Source organism: Halyomorpha halys, unplaced genomic scaffold, assembly GCF_000696795.3.
Source record: "Halyomorpha halys isolate HHAL.00 unplaced genomic scaffold, Hhal_1.1 Scaffold58.1, whole genome shotgun sequence".
Lineage (NCBI taxonomy): Eukaryota > Metazoa > Arthropoda > Insecta > Hemiptera > Pentatomidae > Halyomorpha > Halyomorpha halys.
Genome location: NW_027110919.1, coordinates 1949694 through 1969462, shown reverse-complemented (window position 1 = coordinate 1969462; position 19769 = coordinate 1949694). Strand labels below are relative to the sequence as shown.

The 19769-nt window shown below is 29.6% G+C and overlaps 1 protein-coding gene across 1 annotated transcript in view; it reads left to right on the top strand.

Moving 5' to 3' along the window:
• LOC106692518 (neurogenic protein big brain) overlaps positions 1–18341 on the top strand; it is a 172603-nt gene extending 154262 nt beyond the window's left edge. Inside the window, exons 5-9 of the mRNA XM_067049018.1 lie at positions 9147–9357; positions 14040–14108; positions 15194–15302; positions 16144–16278; positions 16495–18341. Coding sequence (XP_066905119.1) covers positions 9147–9357; positions 14040–14108; positions 15194–15302; positions 16144–16278; positions 16495–17486 — 1516 coding nt within the window. The 3' untranslated portion in view covers positions 17487–18341. The remainder of the gene's footprint in view (positions 1–9146; positions 9358–14039; positions 14109–15193; positions 15303–16143; positions 16279–16494) is intronic.
• The last annotated feature ends 1428 nt before the right edge of the window (positions 18342–19769 follow it).

Sequence of the window (19769 nt, the reverse complement as noted above, 5' to 3'; positions counted from 1 at the left end):
TTTATTTTTATTTTATTTTTTATCATATATGCGATACAACACGAGGAGGCCCCTCACCTCCGGACTCAAAATAGCTCCTGAATGGATAACACATATGCAAAATTAAATATAACTGGTAACCTTAAAATACCAAAGGTAGTAAAAGAAAAGTGTGTAAGACACAACACGAATTACTTTTCTTTCTTGCACAGTAATGCACTACTAATTCACATTTTATTTCTGTTTTTAGAGGGTTCGGGAAAAAAATAAAATAAAAAAAAATAATAATAATACATATGAATCTATTTGAAATTGATTTTTTTAAAATTCCTTACATTAAGTCATGTATTATCACTTTTAATTTTTTTAAATTATTTATTCAAATTTATTCAACTATATTAAATAAATAAAAAATCTAGAAAATTTGGTGTGAGTTCCATAGGACTATACTATTACAGTGTGGTGAAACAGTCAGTCTTGTGGAGAATCTATCCATTAGTAGAAATCCAGTCTAAAAAAAAAAATGTTTAGGTTTTTATACTTTTATTTGTTCTTATCAATTTATTTTTATTTTCCTAAGTACCTAGTTAAGGAGAGTATTAATGTTATAAGGTCAAATAATCGGTATGCATTTTTCAACGTATGTTGTAGAGTCCCGCTCCTTTAATAAATACTAGATTATATTTGTTTATATATAATTTTAGTATTATATTAAAATATTTATATAGGCATTTTAGTATTATATTAAAATATTTATATAGGCATTTAAAATGTGATGAAATTCCCTCCAAAAAAAATAATAATAATAATAAATTGAATTCGGACCAATATTAGATATATACGGCTTGTAGAATTTGGTAATTTTTCCTAAGTACCATATATACTTCAGTTTATATATGAAGTAGCTTTTATGATATTTGCATATGAATATGAATTTTGCATACGAAATTTTGTCCAAACAACTATAAATCAATTTAATTTACCAATTTAAATAGGTAATTAAATAGTAACTATTACTTTACTTTTATTTTTTACTTTATTTTCATTTTAGTAGTTATTAATTGAATTATTAGTTGTATCACTTGAGATCAATTCATATTGTGCTTATTTATTAATCAATTTTAACTAGTAATTAAATATATTTTTTATTAACGTAATCAAATATTGGAGTGAAATAACTGACTTTTTTCTCCTCTTGGGCTCTAGGGCTATTAGGAATATTAGACTAGACTATAATAGAATATTATCTGTTATTACAAATTAAACAGCCTTAAGCGTTAGCAAAGATGTGAATAGTCTTTAAAATAAAAGATGGTGAATTTTCTGCTGGAGGAAAATATTTTAAATTTGATTTTATTTTTACTAGCGCTTCCAACTAATAGATAAATATATGCTTTTCTATACGAATATATCATTTTTTGAACATAAAAAAAAATGTATTTCCATGACAATTGCAGTCAAAAATCCTACACTCTAATTCAAGCAATTTCTCTCTGCACAATGGATCTCGAAATCCTGCTGAAGGATTTTGCTTAAACTTTTAAAATAAGGGCTTAGGGCCTCAGATTGCTGTAATCCTTTACTGCCTGGAAAATTCTTATTAACTACAAAGGCCAAGTGGGTGAGTGAGAGAAAACGAGAATGACAAAGAGGAAATGTGTGCCATTAAATGGAACTCACGAACCGTATTAATTTATTTCAGTTATATCTCAAAGATTTTTTTTTTCAAACAATTCACTGTTAATAGTTTTAAATTTGATTTATTAATTTTATGTATCGTCTCTTCAATTTGACTGATATATGAACTTAATAATTTTAGTTTAACGAAAGAATACAAAAAGGAAAAAACTGTTTAAATTAAGTTATTCTGCAGCATAGTAAACTAGAAATAATTTTTCAGTATTTCAGTTGTTATTCAAAAATAGAAGTAGTAACTTAGAATGCTCTAGTTAAAACTATTAGATTTCTCTATTCCAAACCATGACCACACACATCAACAAACATTTTTCCCTATCTGGTTATGTAATCCTCATGATAAATTCAACTCCTTAGTTCTTGCCCTCTCCTAGCCTGATCTAGGATTCTTCGTAGCTTGGGGGTTGGGTTTTTACGGTGACCCTCGAAGGGATAATAAACCCAGCTACGGGAATACAACTTGGAGATGTATTTTCCTAGATGGAACAAGGGATCTAAAAAAGAAGAGGGATAAAATAGTCTAAACTTTAGGTTCTTTTGTAGCCATTATCTCATGATATAATATTATATCTTTATTACTATAATAAATGGTGAGCTTATTATGTTATTATTATATATTAAGATATGAGGGACCGACCATATCGTCAAATAAATGAAATCTTTAGCACTGGGAATAATACCACCAAAAACATGGACAATACTTGGATTGAAAAAAAGGGATGAAGAAAGGAAAAAAAAAAAACAACAAACAGAAAAGTTGAATCATGAATCTGTGCTGATTTTATTCGCATGGAAAAATTTAAAACATAAAATTTATTAATTTATTCTACCTCTTTTCCAGCAAAAAAATCTGAAATAGACGGCAGCGAAAGATAGCTGCCCAAATATTAGTAATAACCGTTATTGTTCGAAGTTATTATTTCCCTAAAATACAAAATAACGTGTTAAAGTGTGGAACAGTCCCTTTTCTTGCAGGAATTTTTAAAAAATGTAATATAAACTACAATAAATTTATCACTTGCTAGTTTATTTTCGATACAAAGAATTTCCATTTTTTATTACTAAATAAATGACCGATATACATGACTGTAATGAGGTCTATCTCGACATACGGTGTTGAGCTTTAGGGCTCCACTATCCAAAATCCCTTGTAAGATTCTCAATACTCCTTATTTTGTCACAAATAAAATCATCCAGAAAGACATGTTCCATGTGTAACCTCATCTAGCCCGAACCAGATTTCAATTTTTCCATTATTAACACCCAAATCCATTAGTTTCTACCCTTGCTTCCTCTTCCATTCATGACAATCAAAAGAAGATGGACTCGAGACCTTCTAATGTAGACATGTTATTAGAGTGCTACGAATAGGTAGTTTCTCTAAATGTCGGTATAATACCGTTATAATCTAACATCAAATTTACTAGATTTAATTTTTATGGAAATACAGTTGTAATTGTCAATAAATAAATTTTTAAAAAATACTAAATATTCATAATACAAATTTTTCCGTGCAAAACTGTTAGGAAAAATTTGAAACGGTTAAAAAGTTCTTTCTAAAGATCTTATCATCGTTTATCCAAAATGTTTTAATAATACTAATATTTGGCTAGAGCATCTTTCACGTGACAGAGCTTTGAAATGTTGAGGACTTGATGCGGCAGTAGCAGAAGGACTGGAGGTAATAGTTTATGATTAAGATCTGATAATGATTACAGCAATGAACAAGTGTAGCGCTTGATAAGAGGGTAATCTAGAGAGTGTACTAAGAGGGGCAGATGATAACTGCCTCTCAATGGGACTACTTTGTGCCTCATTGCTCTATCTAGAATCTGTTGCGGCTGTTTGCTCCTTTGTGTTCATCCGCTCCTTTCATCTCTTAGCGGGGCAGCTTTAGTTAATAGCTACTAATTCTATCATCTTTTCATTAATAAACCAAATAAGTAAATCGATACTGATGAATTTATAACGTTTAGAGCGAAAAATACGGAAATTTAGCTCTCATAAAGATTCAATCGGATTACAGTTAGAGTACTTATTAAAAAAAATAAATTAAAAAGTGAGTCATACTTTAAGTAAACATTATCTCCTAAAAATTGGCTTTATCTTAGTATATTAGCATATAATTTAACTTAAAATTAAATAAAAAGTAAATCTATTTACTGGCTGTTTAGCCATTCCTAACGAAAAATTGTCATTCATTCAACTCAGGATAGTTTTCAACCTTACCTTCTCGGATTTTCTTCAAATTTTGCAAAGATCTTGTATACGTATAGACTTTAAAAAAAGGTGAAATTTTATTAAGATATGTTCACTCATTATTGAACTACACACCTCATAAATGGCTTTAAAGACAGAGAACGAAGTCCATTTATAAGAAATTAATAGTAAGAGAATTGTACATATCTCAGTAAAATTTAACATTTTTCGAATTCTATTTATACAACACCTATGCAAAATTAAATGAAAAAAAAATCTCTATTTGTCGGTAGATGATTAAATGTAATATATTAAGGTATCAATTATCCTTTATTATGATTCCATATGAGAAATACATCGTCATAGTATGTACGATTTCATTATTTAAAACATTATATAAATATTTTATATACAATTTATGGAAAATATATATTTTTTTAAATTATTGATAGAAAATATTTTATACTGTTTATCAAAGAGATATATTCTGTATTTTTAATAAAGCATTATTTCTATTATTAAAACTAGATCAAAGCGGAAACTTTATGCATAACTTTCCAAGCGTGAAATAGTAATAGAACTATTCGAGGGGACTCCACTTTGATTAAAACAGACTTGCCGCGATCATAAACGATTAATTACACTTCGATTCAGCCTTATCGATACTAAAAAATCGATTGTATAGAGGACGAAGTTGCAGTGACTCACAGTTATGAACCCCCCTCCCCCCCTGTTCCTAAAGTCCATAGATCAACTGAAACTAAGCCGCTCCTTGCTTGGCTAGCCAACTTACCCCGTTATATTGCTTTCAGAGCAGTTACTCCGTGTCTCAAGTAGTTCGCTATAACTTCACTTATAACAAGTATACTTGTGTCTCGTCTCTGTTATGTTTTTGGAAATAGTGGAACCATTTTATTCTAATACTTACTCAAGCTACTTTAGGGAGAAGAAGTATGATGATACAAAAAAAAAAAATTCTGGTGGAAGAAATTTTTTCTTACCATCCATTTTTGTCGTTCGGAAGCTATTCTAGAGGTAACCAACCAGATTAAGAGGGTAGAGTCGAGTTTTCATTGCGTGGGATCGTCATGAAATAAAAGTCAACCTAAGATCACTTTTAGTAAATCTAAGTACCTTGAAAAATGTTTTTTAATTTGTGAAAAATTTAACCTATTCGGACATTTTCAGATTTATTAAACTTTTTCTGCCTTTTTTTAGATATTATTGTGACCGTAGAATCCAATGATTTATTTTTGGTGTACACCGAATATAGTATTCAATAAAATCTATTACTATATATATATTTTGTATTAATGTTAAAACAATGACAATGGTTTTGAAAAAAACTTATTTAATGTAGAGGTAGTATACAAATATTTATTTGGAATTTTTGTTCATCAAAGCAATTTCTTTTTTGAAGTTTCCGATAATTCTTGATTTTTTTAAATGCCTATTTTCAAATTTAAATCGTACAACCTAAGGACTATAGGCTGTTTTGGGAAATAAATTCGTTGAAGCTGTTGGAGACAATTGGAGTTGTGAGAGAAACCGGGCCATTAACCTGTCCAGATAAGACGAGAGCTAAGTGAGTCTGGATTCAATTCTTTTCTTCCTTCTTGTCACAGACTACTCTTATAATGTAGGATCTTATTGAGTCTTCTTGAGCCTCCAGCCGCTCCTTGGGTAATCTGATCTCCATTTTGTCCAAGAAAGGAGCATGTGCCTGGAGGTCACTGCTTTATAAAGGGGCTATTGTCTACGATCTCTTAGGAGGATCTTGAACAAACCCTATCTGGTATCCTAAGCGTAACAATAATTTTGTTATTGGTTTAGGTATAGATCTAGGCAAAATTATTTGTATAAGAGACCGGCGTATAAAACATACTGTGCAAATCATTTAATTAGTTTATTGCACACTTAAAATGGATTAGACTATGTTATCAGATATATTTAACTTAATAAATAATAGAGTTAACAAAGATTAGAGACATTGGGCAAACTGTCCAACAGAGATTTCATTGAATATAATTAATAAATATATGGCTTTATCAATAAATCAATATTACCTACACAGGGAAAAAAAAAAGTCAAGTGGTTTTACAATCAATCACTTCACATTGCACTTGAGACCAGCCCTATCAGAGCCCTAAATTAATATGAACTAATAATTGAGAGATCTCGGTAGGAGGTTGATACATTGTGCAAAATTTTGGTAAATTAAAAAAAAAGTTCAGTTTTTCAGATATATTTAAAAAAAAAAATAAAATAAAATAAATAAACATATTAATATTTAGAAATCATACTGGGTTACCTACAACTCCCCTCAACAAAGCTTAAAAGATTGCACTAGCACTCAAAATAACACATATAATTTTAGGAACAAACTAACATAATTATAATAATAAATACTTAAAAACTCTGTTATTGTTATTATTATTATTATTATTATTATTATTATTATTATACAAACCATTGATTGATGAAGACTGTTGTAGTAGGGCATTTCGGCTCTTATGACTTATTTTTGGGCGAGGGAGTGAATAAGTGGAAGTGCTCAATCACGCAGAAAATGTTGGATCCCATTTTTAAGAAAATTTTACTTTAATCGGAGTCGGGTCTACAGTTTTGCAGAGTTGAAGTTGCCTCTACAGGTTTGCTAAACAATTACAAATTCGCTAATGCGCAAGCATGAGGATGGGTTCCTTAGATTGGAAAGGACAAATTTTCCTGAACTTGTGGCTGACTGGTTGTGCGTTATATTAAAACTTCCAACAGAAAAATATTTATGAATTTAATGAATTGAATTGAAGAATTTCCTTAATCTTTGGATTTAATTATTAACTTTAGTTAAGATTGTATATTTTAAAATTATATCGATTTGGTATAAATAACTTGTTTCAAATCCTGTTAATTAACTTTAGCGGTTTATTTTTGATTTATTATAGCACTAATATACCTTTATAAATACATTATATGTCTAAGTAATTAAATTAACAAGTTTTTGATAAAAATACTAGAACGAAGGTTGAATTTATAGGTTATTTGGTACTATTTACATGAATTTTTATCCTCTGCTTCCTATTTTGCTGATGTTTAGGTTTCCTTTTACTTTGCCCATCTTTACTGTGTTTATTTTGATAATATAAATCGAATGGAATTGCGGCCAATACTCGAAAGGACACACAAGCCTCAAGCGTGTGAACACGACGTTTGTTACTTTCTCTGTTTACCAAGCATTCGTACAAGTCCTGGATTTGCGGCATGTGGCAAACGTTTAGTTCTAGCATAACAGAAGTAAATATTGCCGCTAATAGCACCCTTCAAAAACGAGATGCAAAATTCCCACAAAAATTAATTTGTATTTCTAATATATATATAACCTCCTATAATGCTTAATATTTACTGTCGAGATTTTTTTATATAAATAATTTTTAATGTAATCTTATATATAACCAGATCAACGCTATTACACATTTAAACAAATCTGTTTTAAAAAATGGTTAATATATTCTTTCTTCCTCTCCCCACCTCCCTATTTTATTTATTTACACAATCATAATATAATATTTGTTATGTTATATATTGTAATTGTGTCAATAAATAAAATAGAAGGATGGGGAAAAAAATAAAATAAATAATAATATTAACCAGTTTTTTAAACAGATTTGTTGAAATGTGTACTAGCCTTGATATGGTTACATAGAAGATTATATTAAAAATCGTTTATATAAAAAAATCTCGACAGACCGCGAAACCAAATAAGAGCTGAGAGAATCCATAAAGATGCACTATAAGCATAACATATCGATTTCATAAAAGGAAATATGAAATAGATCCAATTACTAGAGGTCACGTGGGTCCGTTGCATCGTGCCTTAATTAGAAGATCCTAAAAGCAATGCAGCTGCCTGATGGCTAGGCCATCTTAGCACCTGCCTTTATAATTTATACTAGTTTTACTGATGCGTTCCTTATCTGGCTTTTATCTTAGTCAGAGTAGTTATCTGTATTAGTAATCAATGTGTAAATTTCTTTAAAAGCAGAGAAATACTATCTTAATTGGTAGTGCATTACAATAGAATAATTTAAATAAATTTTAACAATTTCTTAACAAAACAAAAATAAAATAAAATACTATAAACGGGGGGGGGTGAGAAAGGGAGAGATAATTAGTTTTATTTGCTTACAGTAGTTAAATACAATTGGATTAACTTGTTTTGCAAAAAATACTCCAATGTCTTAGTAAAAAAAATTAAATTAATATGGTAAAAACAATGTTAACATAGAAATCCCCTACTAGCTATATTTGAACATGGAGGCGACATTTTCTACCTTAAAATCGAATAAAAATAGTAAACATATTAGATTTCGATTGCGAAACATTTTTAGTACGTTGCTTTGTACATTTTTGTTTTTCATCTCGTTCTTAATGTCACTGTGTCTTGGACTAGATAACTTACTGTCAAGGATAGGCTAGGACGATAACCTGAGTATTGATGGATGGATCCCCTACCCACTTTTCCCGACGGACCCCAATTAGACTGACCCGCCCCCAGGTAGAAGGAAACACCTGGCCATCCTAATCCTTATCCCCTCTGTTTTTTGCCCCCCCCCCTCCATATCCCGGCAGCTGCTGGGGATCCTTTAAATATTTATATGGTCTGATTTCTCTAAGGGCCTATTGTTTTAGGGAGAAGCTTTTGTTTATATCCACACCGCCCTCTACCTCCGCTGTCGGCAAATATTTTCCTTATGTCCGTCTCTGGTTTCTTTTAAGGCTCGTGTTTTGCGATAAGAGAAAATATCTGTATGAAAATATATCCTCTTTGTTATTAGCAGTTTCTTAGAAAAAATATTACAAACATGAGTAAGGTATGGTTTGTAACTATTTATATATATTATTAGAATATTTCATAAACTCTTTGTTTAATATCACCCCAAAAAAATAATAATTTTGAACAACATTTAACATGAATGATAATATTTACATCCTGTTAATGAACTAGTTGGAAACTTATTAATTTATTTATTATATAAGAATACATTCTTATATATTATATAAGAATGATAAAATCTTTATTTATTGTGCATATCTCTTAAACAAAGCTAACAGACATACCTTCATAAGTAATTTTTTTTTTTGTTTCGAGATCCTTAATTCATATTTTCAGTTAGTACACTGTATGAAACACCCTATATATTAAGCCCTAATCAAGTTTGGTTGTAATTTTCTTAAATTTCAAATTATTGATAACACGATATTTTTTGGCGCAGGGTGACAGTGCCACAGAGACAAGGCAGCCTTCCAGCGGCAGCAGCACAACTGCCGGCTCACCTCTCGCCCTGGGAACGACTCGGCCTGGAACTCATCCTCACCTTCGTCGTGGTCTTCACTTACTTTGTCTCGATGGACAGCCACAGGAGGTGGCTAGGTGGGACCTCTATGGCCATCGGGTCTGCCTATCTCGCTGCCAGTATAGTTTCCGTAAGTATCGTAGTCCTAGCTAGTTAGATATAAGTTCCACTACTTCAGGAATATCAGAATAAACGCGTACGTCGTCACGTCACCCATTAGGGTGACAGGTCCCTCACTGAACCAACTCGTCACCAAATATAAGTAACATGGTGACAAAACTAGTAAATCTATGTATTATGTGATATTACTCATGGCTGTGTATTTTTTTAAAATTTAAATAAATGTGGAGATTTGTACAAATATTAATGTATTTATCCACCTCTCAAAGATTTTTCACAATGTTACAGATCTATATTGTCTATAAAAAATTTTTAAATAATAATTTTCCATAAGTTGATATTAAAAAATTTTTAAATAATAATTTTCCATAAGTTGATATTGAGTTTTGATAGAAAATTCCTCAAATATTGTCTTTAGGTAACACTGGTCAACAATTTTTTTTTTTTCAGTTAACTAATAAAATAAGATTTGTTTGCGCCAGTTGAAGATTTATTTTGTTTAAACGGAACGGTATTTAGGATTTTAATTATTTTTTTTTATGAGTTTGATTCCCTCCTGGGACAGTTAATATTCGTTCTCACTACCTGATAGCAAAACCAATACACAAAACCCCTTTTCTTGTTCTGAACTGTGTCTTTTTTATCTTTTCTATCTCACCTCTCGTGCACTGTTCTATCAAAATTTTTTAATTTATTATATAAGTTTTCTTTAAATTTATAGACTAAACCAATATTAAAATTTCCAATACCCACACATAAAAAAAGTAAATAACGAAGAATTAAGAAATGAAAATCTAGAAATATTTTTTATTTATTTATCGAAATTTACAACTGCATTTACAGAAAAATACATCGAATAAACTTGATGTAAGATCATGATCATGTGATATAGGCATGTAGAGAAACTTCCCATTGGTAGCACTCTATAGCAATAAATTAAAAGAAAATAGTGATAGTAAAGTTAAAAAATAATATATAAATTATTTAAAAACTGGTTAATAAGTTTAAAACATATAAGTTATAAACAAGTAATTAGATTAAAAATAAATAAATATCCTTAGAGCTTATTAACTCAGTTATATTTAAATCACTGTATTAATTTTACTTTTAATACGACCCATTTTTCAATTAATGTATACAAAATTAAAATGTGACGAAATTGGTATATGATGAATTTTCCTGCGAGGAAGAAACTCGCGCTTGGGATATCTGAGGAAGTAACTGAACAGAACGGACAGGTGGAATTCTGAAGTGGCCTGTAGATCATCCTGCAGTTTGAAAGTTGTAACAAACTGCTTTTGGCATAGTTGTTCCAAGAATTCAATTAATGGCGACCAAATATCCGTACCTATCTCCCTCGGGTAATAAAGTCTTCAACTTGTCTGTCCAAGACTTATCCGGCCTGTCGGGTTAGCTTTTGTGATTTATAGATAGTGAGTAGTGAGGTTGTGGTTGTATCTAAGTGCTTGTAAAATTTATAGCTTGCTATGTGTTATTTTTGTTGAACAGTAAATCCTTATTCTTGTTGTGATATTCCTTTTTACTTTCACTCTACCTCCATACGGAATATATAGTAAGGGGAGAGCATTTCGATCGTGCAAAATTTCGAATTTGAGTTTCTACGGAAATAAACATTTTGAGATCTCAAAACAAAGTCTCGCAAAACGGTCTGTCTGTGTGTGGGTTAACAGCCAAGCTCAAAAATAAAAATTGTACGAAGTGAAATTGCATATTAAAGGCGGATATATAGTCTGGGATGTGACAGCAACTTTTTATAATACATTTTCCCATTCACATCCTTTTGACATAGAACAGTTTTCTCAATTTTCTTTGTGGTTTATTTTATCTATTTATTTTATTTTAATTTTTTTTTTTTGTAGACATGGTCGATAGTGATTTTAGCTAACAAACTTAAGGAAGTTAATCAAATATAAAGCCTTAAAAAGTTTTTTTTTTAATTAAGTAATTTAAATTTTGATAAAATGGCGCCCGTTATCGTGCTCCGTCCTCCAAGTGGAGCTTGGGGCGGACGGTACCCTCCTTAATCCTATTCAAATGTTTCTAATTCACCTATTCAAGTTTTGTTTATTTGTTCTATCCGAAGATCCGGGCAAACAAAGGATATGGTGAAGCACTGTTCAAATTGGGCAAATGTTTGGAGAGAGTAGGCTGGATCAAGCAATTGAACCCGGTTCAATATTGACCAATCTGACCCATTGGCAACAATTGAGCTACAGACAGCACCTTTCGATTCGATATAATCGATATTGGAATTTGGAATAATTATTATTGTATTGAAGATAAAATAAATTATTTTTCTATTTTGTGAGAATTAAATTAATTCCGAATTTGGCATTGAACTTTAGAAAAAAAAAAGGACAGAGACCCCTTTTTCGACCATATTTCTATGAAGTATACAGTGTTCTTTGTACTGGTGAAAAACCTCTAAAGTTGACGGACATCCTGTTTGGATTTATTATCTCCAACAATAACTATGTCCTCAAAATTTGAGATTTAACGTTTCTTTTAAAGAGTGGATTCCGAAAAATGAATAAAAATAAAATCCGTCCATCTTCCGTACGCTGGATAAAATGCAAAGGAGTTATGAACGATTATATGAACAATATAGCTTAATAATCCTTAATACTTTTTCTTATTCTTCGAAAAGAAACGGATCAATTGGTATACAATAACCGAAATAAGTATAATTTCTGAGCATCAAACAAAAAACGTTAAATTTTTTTCATAACTTTTTCTTACCTAGAAATCGGGGATTTCAGTAGCTTAAAACATTTTTTTTTCTTACCTCCTAAATTTTTTTTTACATACTAGATACAATATAAAATCCTAAGTCTATAAATATATGTATATCTAAATAGACCTAAGGTTTTCTCAGACTGAGGTTAACCTTGAGTAATATGTTATTTTTAGTATTATTTTTTTCTAGGTGAAATTTATTTCCAAAAGTTGTAGGCATGATTCTATTAGTGTTAACTTAGTTTTCGAAACAAATGAAAGCAGCCCGGAAAACCTAAGAGTGGATAATATTGTAAATCAGAGACATAGGCGGACAGGAAACAATGTACCTAACAAATGGAATAAAATGAATTGCTTGGTTGGTTGATTTGCATGCCTGGGTATTGCTATCTAGCCTTCACACCCCAAAGGATGAACCCTATAATTCTCTCCATTATACCTTCACTGCCCTTTAACTTTTGTTTCAACATTTGTTAAACTATAAGTCAACAAATGTTGACCTTTTGACATTATTTGACACACACATTGAACAATTAATTTAATTGCCGAATGTTTTCTGTATTGAAGTTAATTTTGATCTCAAAATATCCTTTATTCTTATTAAATATGGACAAAACTTATGATTTCTATTTGTTTTTACAACTGCTTCTGCTGGTTTTTAATAATATTTAAAAGAATTAATTATAAACCTTATCAAAATGCCATTTACTAATAACATATTATTCATCCTTCTAAATAAACATTTTAAATAGAGATTTTTTTTTTTAAATTCACTTGTATAATAACCAGTAAATAAAATTCAAAATAAATTAATTATATTTTTAATTGTTGAGGCGAAGAAAACTTCCAATTAGTGTATAAACTATTCTATATTTTGTACTTGTACAACATTTCTGGATATTATCCTATACTCATGTACTAATGTATCCTCATATTTGATCCTATCCAATTTTATCAATTTCCATTTTGAAAGCTTGTCTTCTGTACAAATATAGTCTAAACAATTTTTATAACCACATTATTGATAATAACCAGTGAATAACATACAAAATAATTTTTTTTCTCTCTTTATTTTTCCAAAAATATTTTTGGTATAAACTTCTTTCTATATATTTTATATAGACTTTTTTAATTTAGAGTTAAATTTTTAAAAAATTAAATAAAGCAGTTTTATGCGTTACAAACAATAAAACAATTTTTTAAAATTAAAAATAGTAAGAACAATTATTTTAAAAAATCTGTGAATTTACCTTGTTTCTCAATCTTGGCAGATTTCCTTGGATTTTTGTTTTATTAACTCAATTTTTATTTTGCTAATTCAAGCAGGAGTTTTTAGTTTTACCACCAAGTCCCTAGTTCCTAGTAAAGTTTAAACTAAAATTATTAGTCTTGTAGTTTGTATTTGCTGTCATTATCTTGCTTGTAGATTTAAGTTGAACAAGTCAAATATGAAAAATATTTGCAAAATTTTGTTTATTGTTTCCATAAATCTCATTTATTATTTGTTTTTTTGTTCATGTATTATTAAATTTATTTGTTAAAGTCATAGTTGATCAGTATTCAATATTTCACAATATGCATATCAATGCATTAATGATTTGAATTTGACAGTTCTTATAAATTTTTTCATTAATATCTTAAATTTTTTAGCCTCTTAATTTTTTCATGAATATTTGTGTGAAAATCAGACAAAGTGTGGAAAATTTTGTTTGATATAACCCCTTAAAATTAATTTTTTAAAAAACTTTTGTTGATCAATAAAAAAATAGTTTCCTGTAATGAAATATTCGTTTATAATAGTTTAAAAGTAATATATGATTAAATAACCATAAGCCTTATATCAAAGGTTCACAATTGAACTTGTCATAAATTTGATTGTTTTTATAATTATTATTTCAATGTTTGTTTTTGTAACTTTATTTATTTTGTTTTTAGATGCCCTTCTTGAACCCAGCCAGAGCCTTAGGACTTGCTTTTGTTCTGAACAAATGGGAAAACCATTGGGTAAGAATTTTTAATTTACATTCAATTTATCCTTCATGAATTTGATATTTATTTTGAAATAAATATAATCTTGCTTATTCTGATTCAAATACGAATTTTAGAAAAAAAAAATTGAAAATATTTGATATTTTTATTAAAAAACAAAAAAAATTTTTATATTAATTTTTTGTTGTAACAACACTTCTTATTAACACAATATAATCTCAGTAATCCGAACTAATTGCTATGTGGAGGTGTTTGGATTACTGAAAAGTCCAGATAACACAAAGGATTAGGAAAAATAGCGAAAAAAAAATAATATGAATGTACCTCACTATTTTCATTTATTTAATGTTTTTACACAATTTATCGAAAATTTGAAGTTTTAAAAACTTGTTTTGTTTTTTTATATCTCCTGTAATATTAGTGATGATTTAATTTATTAAAACTACAAGATTGTTCATTTGTAAATGAAAAGAGGATAAATAAAGAAAAAGTGATCTTTTTATGGATTTATTTAAAACATGATAACTTCACCAACAAAATTTATCTTACAAATATTTCCACTAATAATTATATTAGTTTTACAGAATCAAATGATTTATACAAGAGATAGTATGTACTTCCATTGGAATTAGATTAAAAAAAATTTCCACTTTCGATTTTAACGATGATTACTTACCTATAGATCGGGAAGTTAAAAATGTCCTTTACATGTGTGCACTTTTATTTTTAAAAAATATGTTATTGCCTGCTGAGTTTTTTAAAAAAAAAAGGAACTTTTTTTTACACCAGTTCAGACTACTGAAGTTTCCAAGATTTTACTGTATATGGTTGTAGTTTCTTACTAAAAACATTTTTGGGAAGCCCTCATTGCATTTTAAAGATACTTACAAACATTTTAGAATGCTTAAACCTGTATAGCCATATAAGTTTTAATCTTTAGAGAGAGTTAAAAAGTTCGATTGATATTAGCCAACTGGAATCTTGTAATTTCAGATTGCTATATCTTTTGTTATTTATTTAGCAATTTTTATTTTGTTTTATTTTTATTTTTATTATGAGAATATTCGTTTACAATAAAAAATAAATTATTAATTTTGCAGGTCTACTGGTTTGGACCAATCATTGGTGGCCTAGCAGCTGGTCTCATTTACGAATTCATTTTTAATCCCAGGAGGCATTTCAAGAGATCCAAGGATTCCATTGATGGAGGTTTGTACATTCATTTTAATTTAATTTAATCATTTATTTGTAATTATAATTCAGACAACTAAAGAATATAATATAAGTCGATGAATATTTCAATGACAGTAAATAAGAGTAAATATAGAAATATGAAACATTTGAAAATGTACAATACCCCATTTCACTTCTGTTAATTAATGTGAAGGTATTTACTGTTATGTTTCAATACTATCAAAGTAAATATTAAGTTCAAATTAAAGATTTTTATAAATTAAAAAATAATACATTTAAAATTGCCATTTCTGTGGTACATAATCATGTGATTGATTATCTATACATTACTGAAATGAAATCGTTAGTATATGAGGAGAATGAAATTGACTAACTTATTCTATTATATAATTTTGTAAACACATTTCTCTTTACCCATTCAGTACAGCTGATCTATTAATAGTGCGGTTTTCTTGTACTGAAGCTTGATTTTTTTCTCTCTGTATTTATATAACTGCAATTTTAATACGGAAATTATTTGCATATTCTATATCGAGGGATGAATACTACAACTAGGTAACTGAAATTCAAATTTTTGAGAAAACTAGATATTTGAACTTATCTAGTTATAGTTTAAAGTGAAATACCTACTGTTTATCAAGTTATCTATTTTTGGAAACAATGTACTCCTGGATTGCCTGTTACCAAGTCATTGATGTAATCTAATAGAATCTCTCTGTGCAAAATCATATTTTGCAAAATTTGTGTCTATCTAGTTGTGTAGTGTTCATTCCACAATGTAAAGGATAAGGTTTTTATTTTAAAATTTACTTTACTTGGTATAATTTTTGTTAATAATATAATCTTCTGATTACAGATTCATCTAGTATTCATTCAGATGAAGACACTTACGATGAACTTGATAAGCCGAGATCAACTTATAATACCCTGAGACCAGTTCAACCTGGTGCAGATGTGTACAGACCAGTCGGCAACTCATCCTCTCCTTCAGGTATTTATTCAGAACTAGTGTTTTAAAAGACTTTTAGTGGTGTGTTAACTAGTTTCAAGTATACTACTTTATCATTATTTAAAAATGCTTAAATTAGATCTTTTTTAGATAATTTCTTTTCCATTATCTTTTAGTTACAAAATGATTAGCACTATCTGACTTATACTATCTTGAAAATAAAACTTTTAATAACTCTAAATAATATTATTTTTTCAGGTGGCAACCAGTCATACTGTGCTGCTAACATGGTTCAGGCAAGTCTTTACGCAGCACCTCCTTGCAAGCTCGACCGAGTTGAATCACTGTATGGTGGCACCAAGTCACTCTATTGCAAATCACCTCCACTTACAAGAGCAAACCTCAACCGATCACAGTCTGTTTATTCTAAAACCACAGGCCCACCAATGCTCCATAGGAATGATAATGGGGTACCAAGACCAGGACCCCTAATTCCTGCTCAGAGCCTGTACCCAATGAGACTGAACTCCAATGGAAGTGCAAACTCTGCTGTAGCTGCTGCAGCTAATCAAAACCAACAAAATCAACAAAGGCTTGGTGCTGAAGCAATATATGGCACGCGGCCTGCAAATGGTGGTGACAGGGTATACAGGAAACTACCAGGTCGACCAGAGTCTGTCTACGGGCAGAGGCAAGAACCGTCAGATGGTGTGTACCAATACCAGCAGCCTCCAGCTCCAAGGGGTGCAGCAAACTATGCCCCTGTGCCAAAACCTGTGCCAGCTTATTTACCTATGCAGCCCCAGCAACAAAGGCAAGAAGATGTAGGAATTCCTGCTCAGGCTCCTCCACCATATATACGTAATGAGCATCATGAGTCACCAAATCCTCAGCAACAATCTTCACAACCTCAACAACAACAACAACAGCAACAGCCACAACAACAGAAGCAACAACAACAGCAGCAGCAGCAACAACATCAACAACAGCAACATCAGCAGCAACAACTACAGCAGCAGCAATCGCAGCATCAACATCCCCATCAATTCAGGGAGTCACCTCAACAGCAGTTCAGGGAGTCACCTCAACAGCAATTCAGGGAGTCACCTCAACAGCAATACAGGGAAACACCTCCTCAGCAGCAGCAATATAGAGACTCCGCCAATCCTCAATATCGTGAATCCCCGAACCCACAGTACATTCATCGACAGGAGCAGCAGGCTAGAGATTCCCCCAGTCAGCAATATTGACCCAAGTACATTTACTTCCCCAAATCTATCAGTGCCAGTAATGTGCGTTGTTTAAGGGTATAGGAACAACTCAACCCGCAATGGGTTGATGACAAAGACTGTTTTGAAATAGCTTTATGAAACAGCTAATTTCAAATTCTGAATGATATAACAATACCTGTGCTAAATTTGATATTTGGCAATTCAAACAAATATATTAAGCTATAAAATAAGGCTTTGAATATTCTTTAAACATGCCAAAATTACATTCTTGTAGTTCTATGATATAGTTGAATTAGAAAAAAAAAACCATATTTTAAGATTATTCATTCCTATTTGTTTTCAATTCAGATTTTCCCCTATTAATTATTCTTAATTATTTTTGTTAATTTATTTATTTACTCATAATGTTGAGAGTCATTATTAGATCAAACCTTGTACAAAATAATATATTGTAAATATGTAAAGTTTAGAACTAAGATATATTTCTAATAAAAGACTTACTATGCAGAGATGGTATGATGAAGTTAAAAAAAATATATATTTAGAGAAAATGATGAAGATTATTAATAATTTATTATTTTGTTGTTATTGCATATTTGATGTTAGCTGAGAATTCCTTTATATTTTTTATAATGGGTGGGATGAAGTTTCAGAGCTTGACGTTTAGAAAAGTGTTCATATTAACCATTGTTAGATAAGAAATGTTAACATAATTCATTTAAGTATTGTACAAAAGACTAAATGAGTATTTTACTCTCTTAATAATTGTCACAAAAAGACAATCTTTTTATGTTGAGAAATTGTATATAAATCATTGGAAAGAAGTTAATTTAATCTCACTTGTACATATAATTTAAGTATATCTTAAGTAAATCACAGAGAGGAGCAAACTAAAATAATACCATTTAGTAAATAAAAGAACCAAAGTTTATTTATTTGTTACGATAAATAAGCCAATTGTAGGCCATATTTTTACTTTGATGTCGAGAATTACATCTTATTAAATTCAATGCTGTAAAAAATTTATTTTTTTTTTCTTTATTTGTATTTATTCTGGTATTATACCTAACTTTTACCATTTTTATCGAAATTTGGTTTTATATTTTGTTATTAATACTTTAGTATTTATTATATTAAGATGTTCAGGAAAATAGAACATTTTAGCTACTGGTGTGAACCAACAATCAAATTTATGATACTTTTAATAGGCTTTCAGAAATAAAATGTATATCCTATATTATGGATCGTATGTATGTTTATTAACAATCTTTATGTTTAAAAAATATATATATGTGGAAGTTAATTACAGTTTACAGAAGTAAAAGAAAAACATATAAGTTTAGCTTATAAAAGTGTGTAGATAAAATTTCTTTCCTTACCGATTATGTATATTATATTATATGACTTTTTTTTATAAATAAAGAAAACCATGAGATATTTAGTATTCATTTCTTTTTCCATTTTACCTCAAATATTTTTCAAATTTTATTTTACCTCTTAATATTACAGTTAAAAGCAAAGGACTGCAATTGATTCCCTTTCATGTCTTATATATATATAAAAATAAAACTAATTGAAGTTATGTTATTATAAATTATAGCTTTAGACAATTCAAATAATTAAATACTGCCATATTTTCATTTTATTTGCATCATAGCATGAAGTTTCAATTTTAATAAGTTTTTGAATTATTAAAAGATATTAATTATAATATAAATATTCTGGATCTGAAAGAAAACAAATTATTGAAAGGTGAATGGAGTATGGTCCGGGTGCGGTAAAAAAAAACTCAAATAGTAGAATTATACTATTTTATTGAGCCAACGTTTCGCCCAACGTTGCAGGGCTTCGTCAGGGCTAAAAAAGATACAAACACATAGACTATGTGTGGACATGGAAATGAACAAATAAGGCATGCACATCCTGCACAAAAACAAATATTCACTCCATATTAAAGTAAACAAGCCTTTCCTTATCACCAATATGTTTTAATTCTACATTCTTCTTTTTATATTATATTACGAATTTTCTGTTTTCACTTAATTGTATTCTTAATTCAGTAAAGAGGTATTCTGAGTCCAAATAACCAAATCCCACAAAAAGTTTAAGTGAAATTGAAGTTTACAGTAGGCATATGATGATATAGGCACATATGATATGTAGGCAGATGATGTAGCAGCTTTGACTTATGACATGTGTGAGATAAAATGACACTTACGATAGTTATAAAGTCAACCAACGTATTTGGAAATATGTATTGAATCATCCTAAGCATGTTATGATCAACATCCTAAATATATA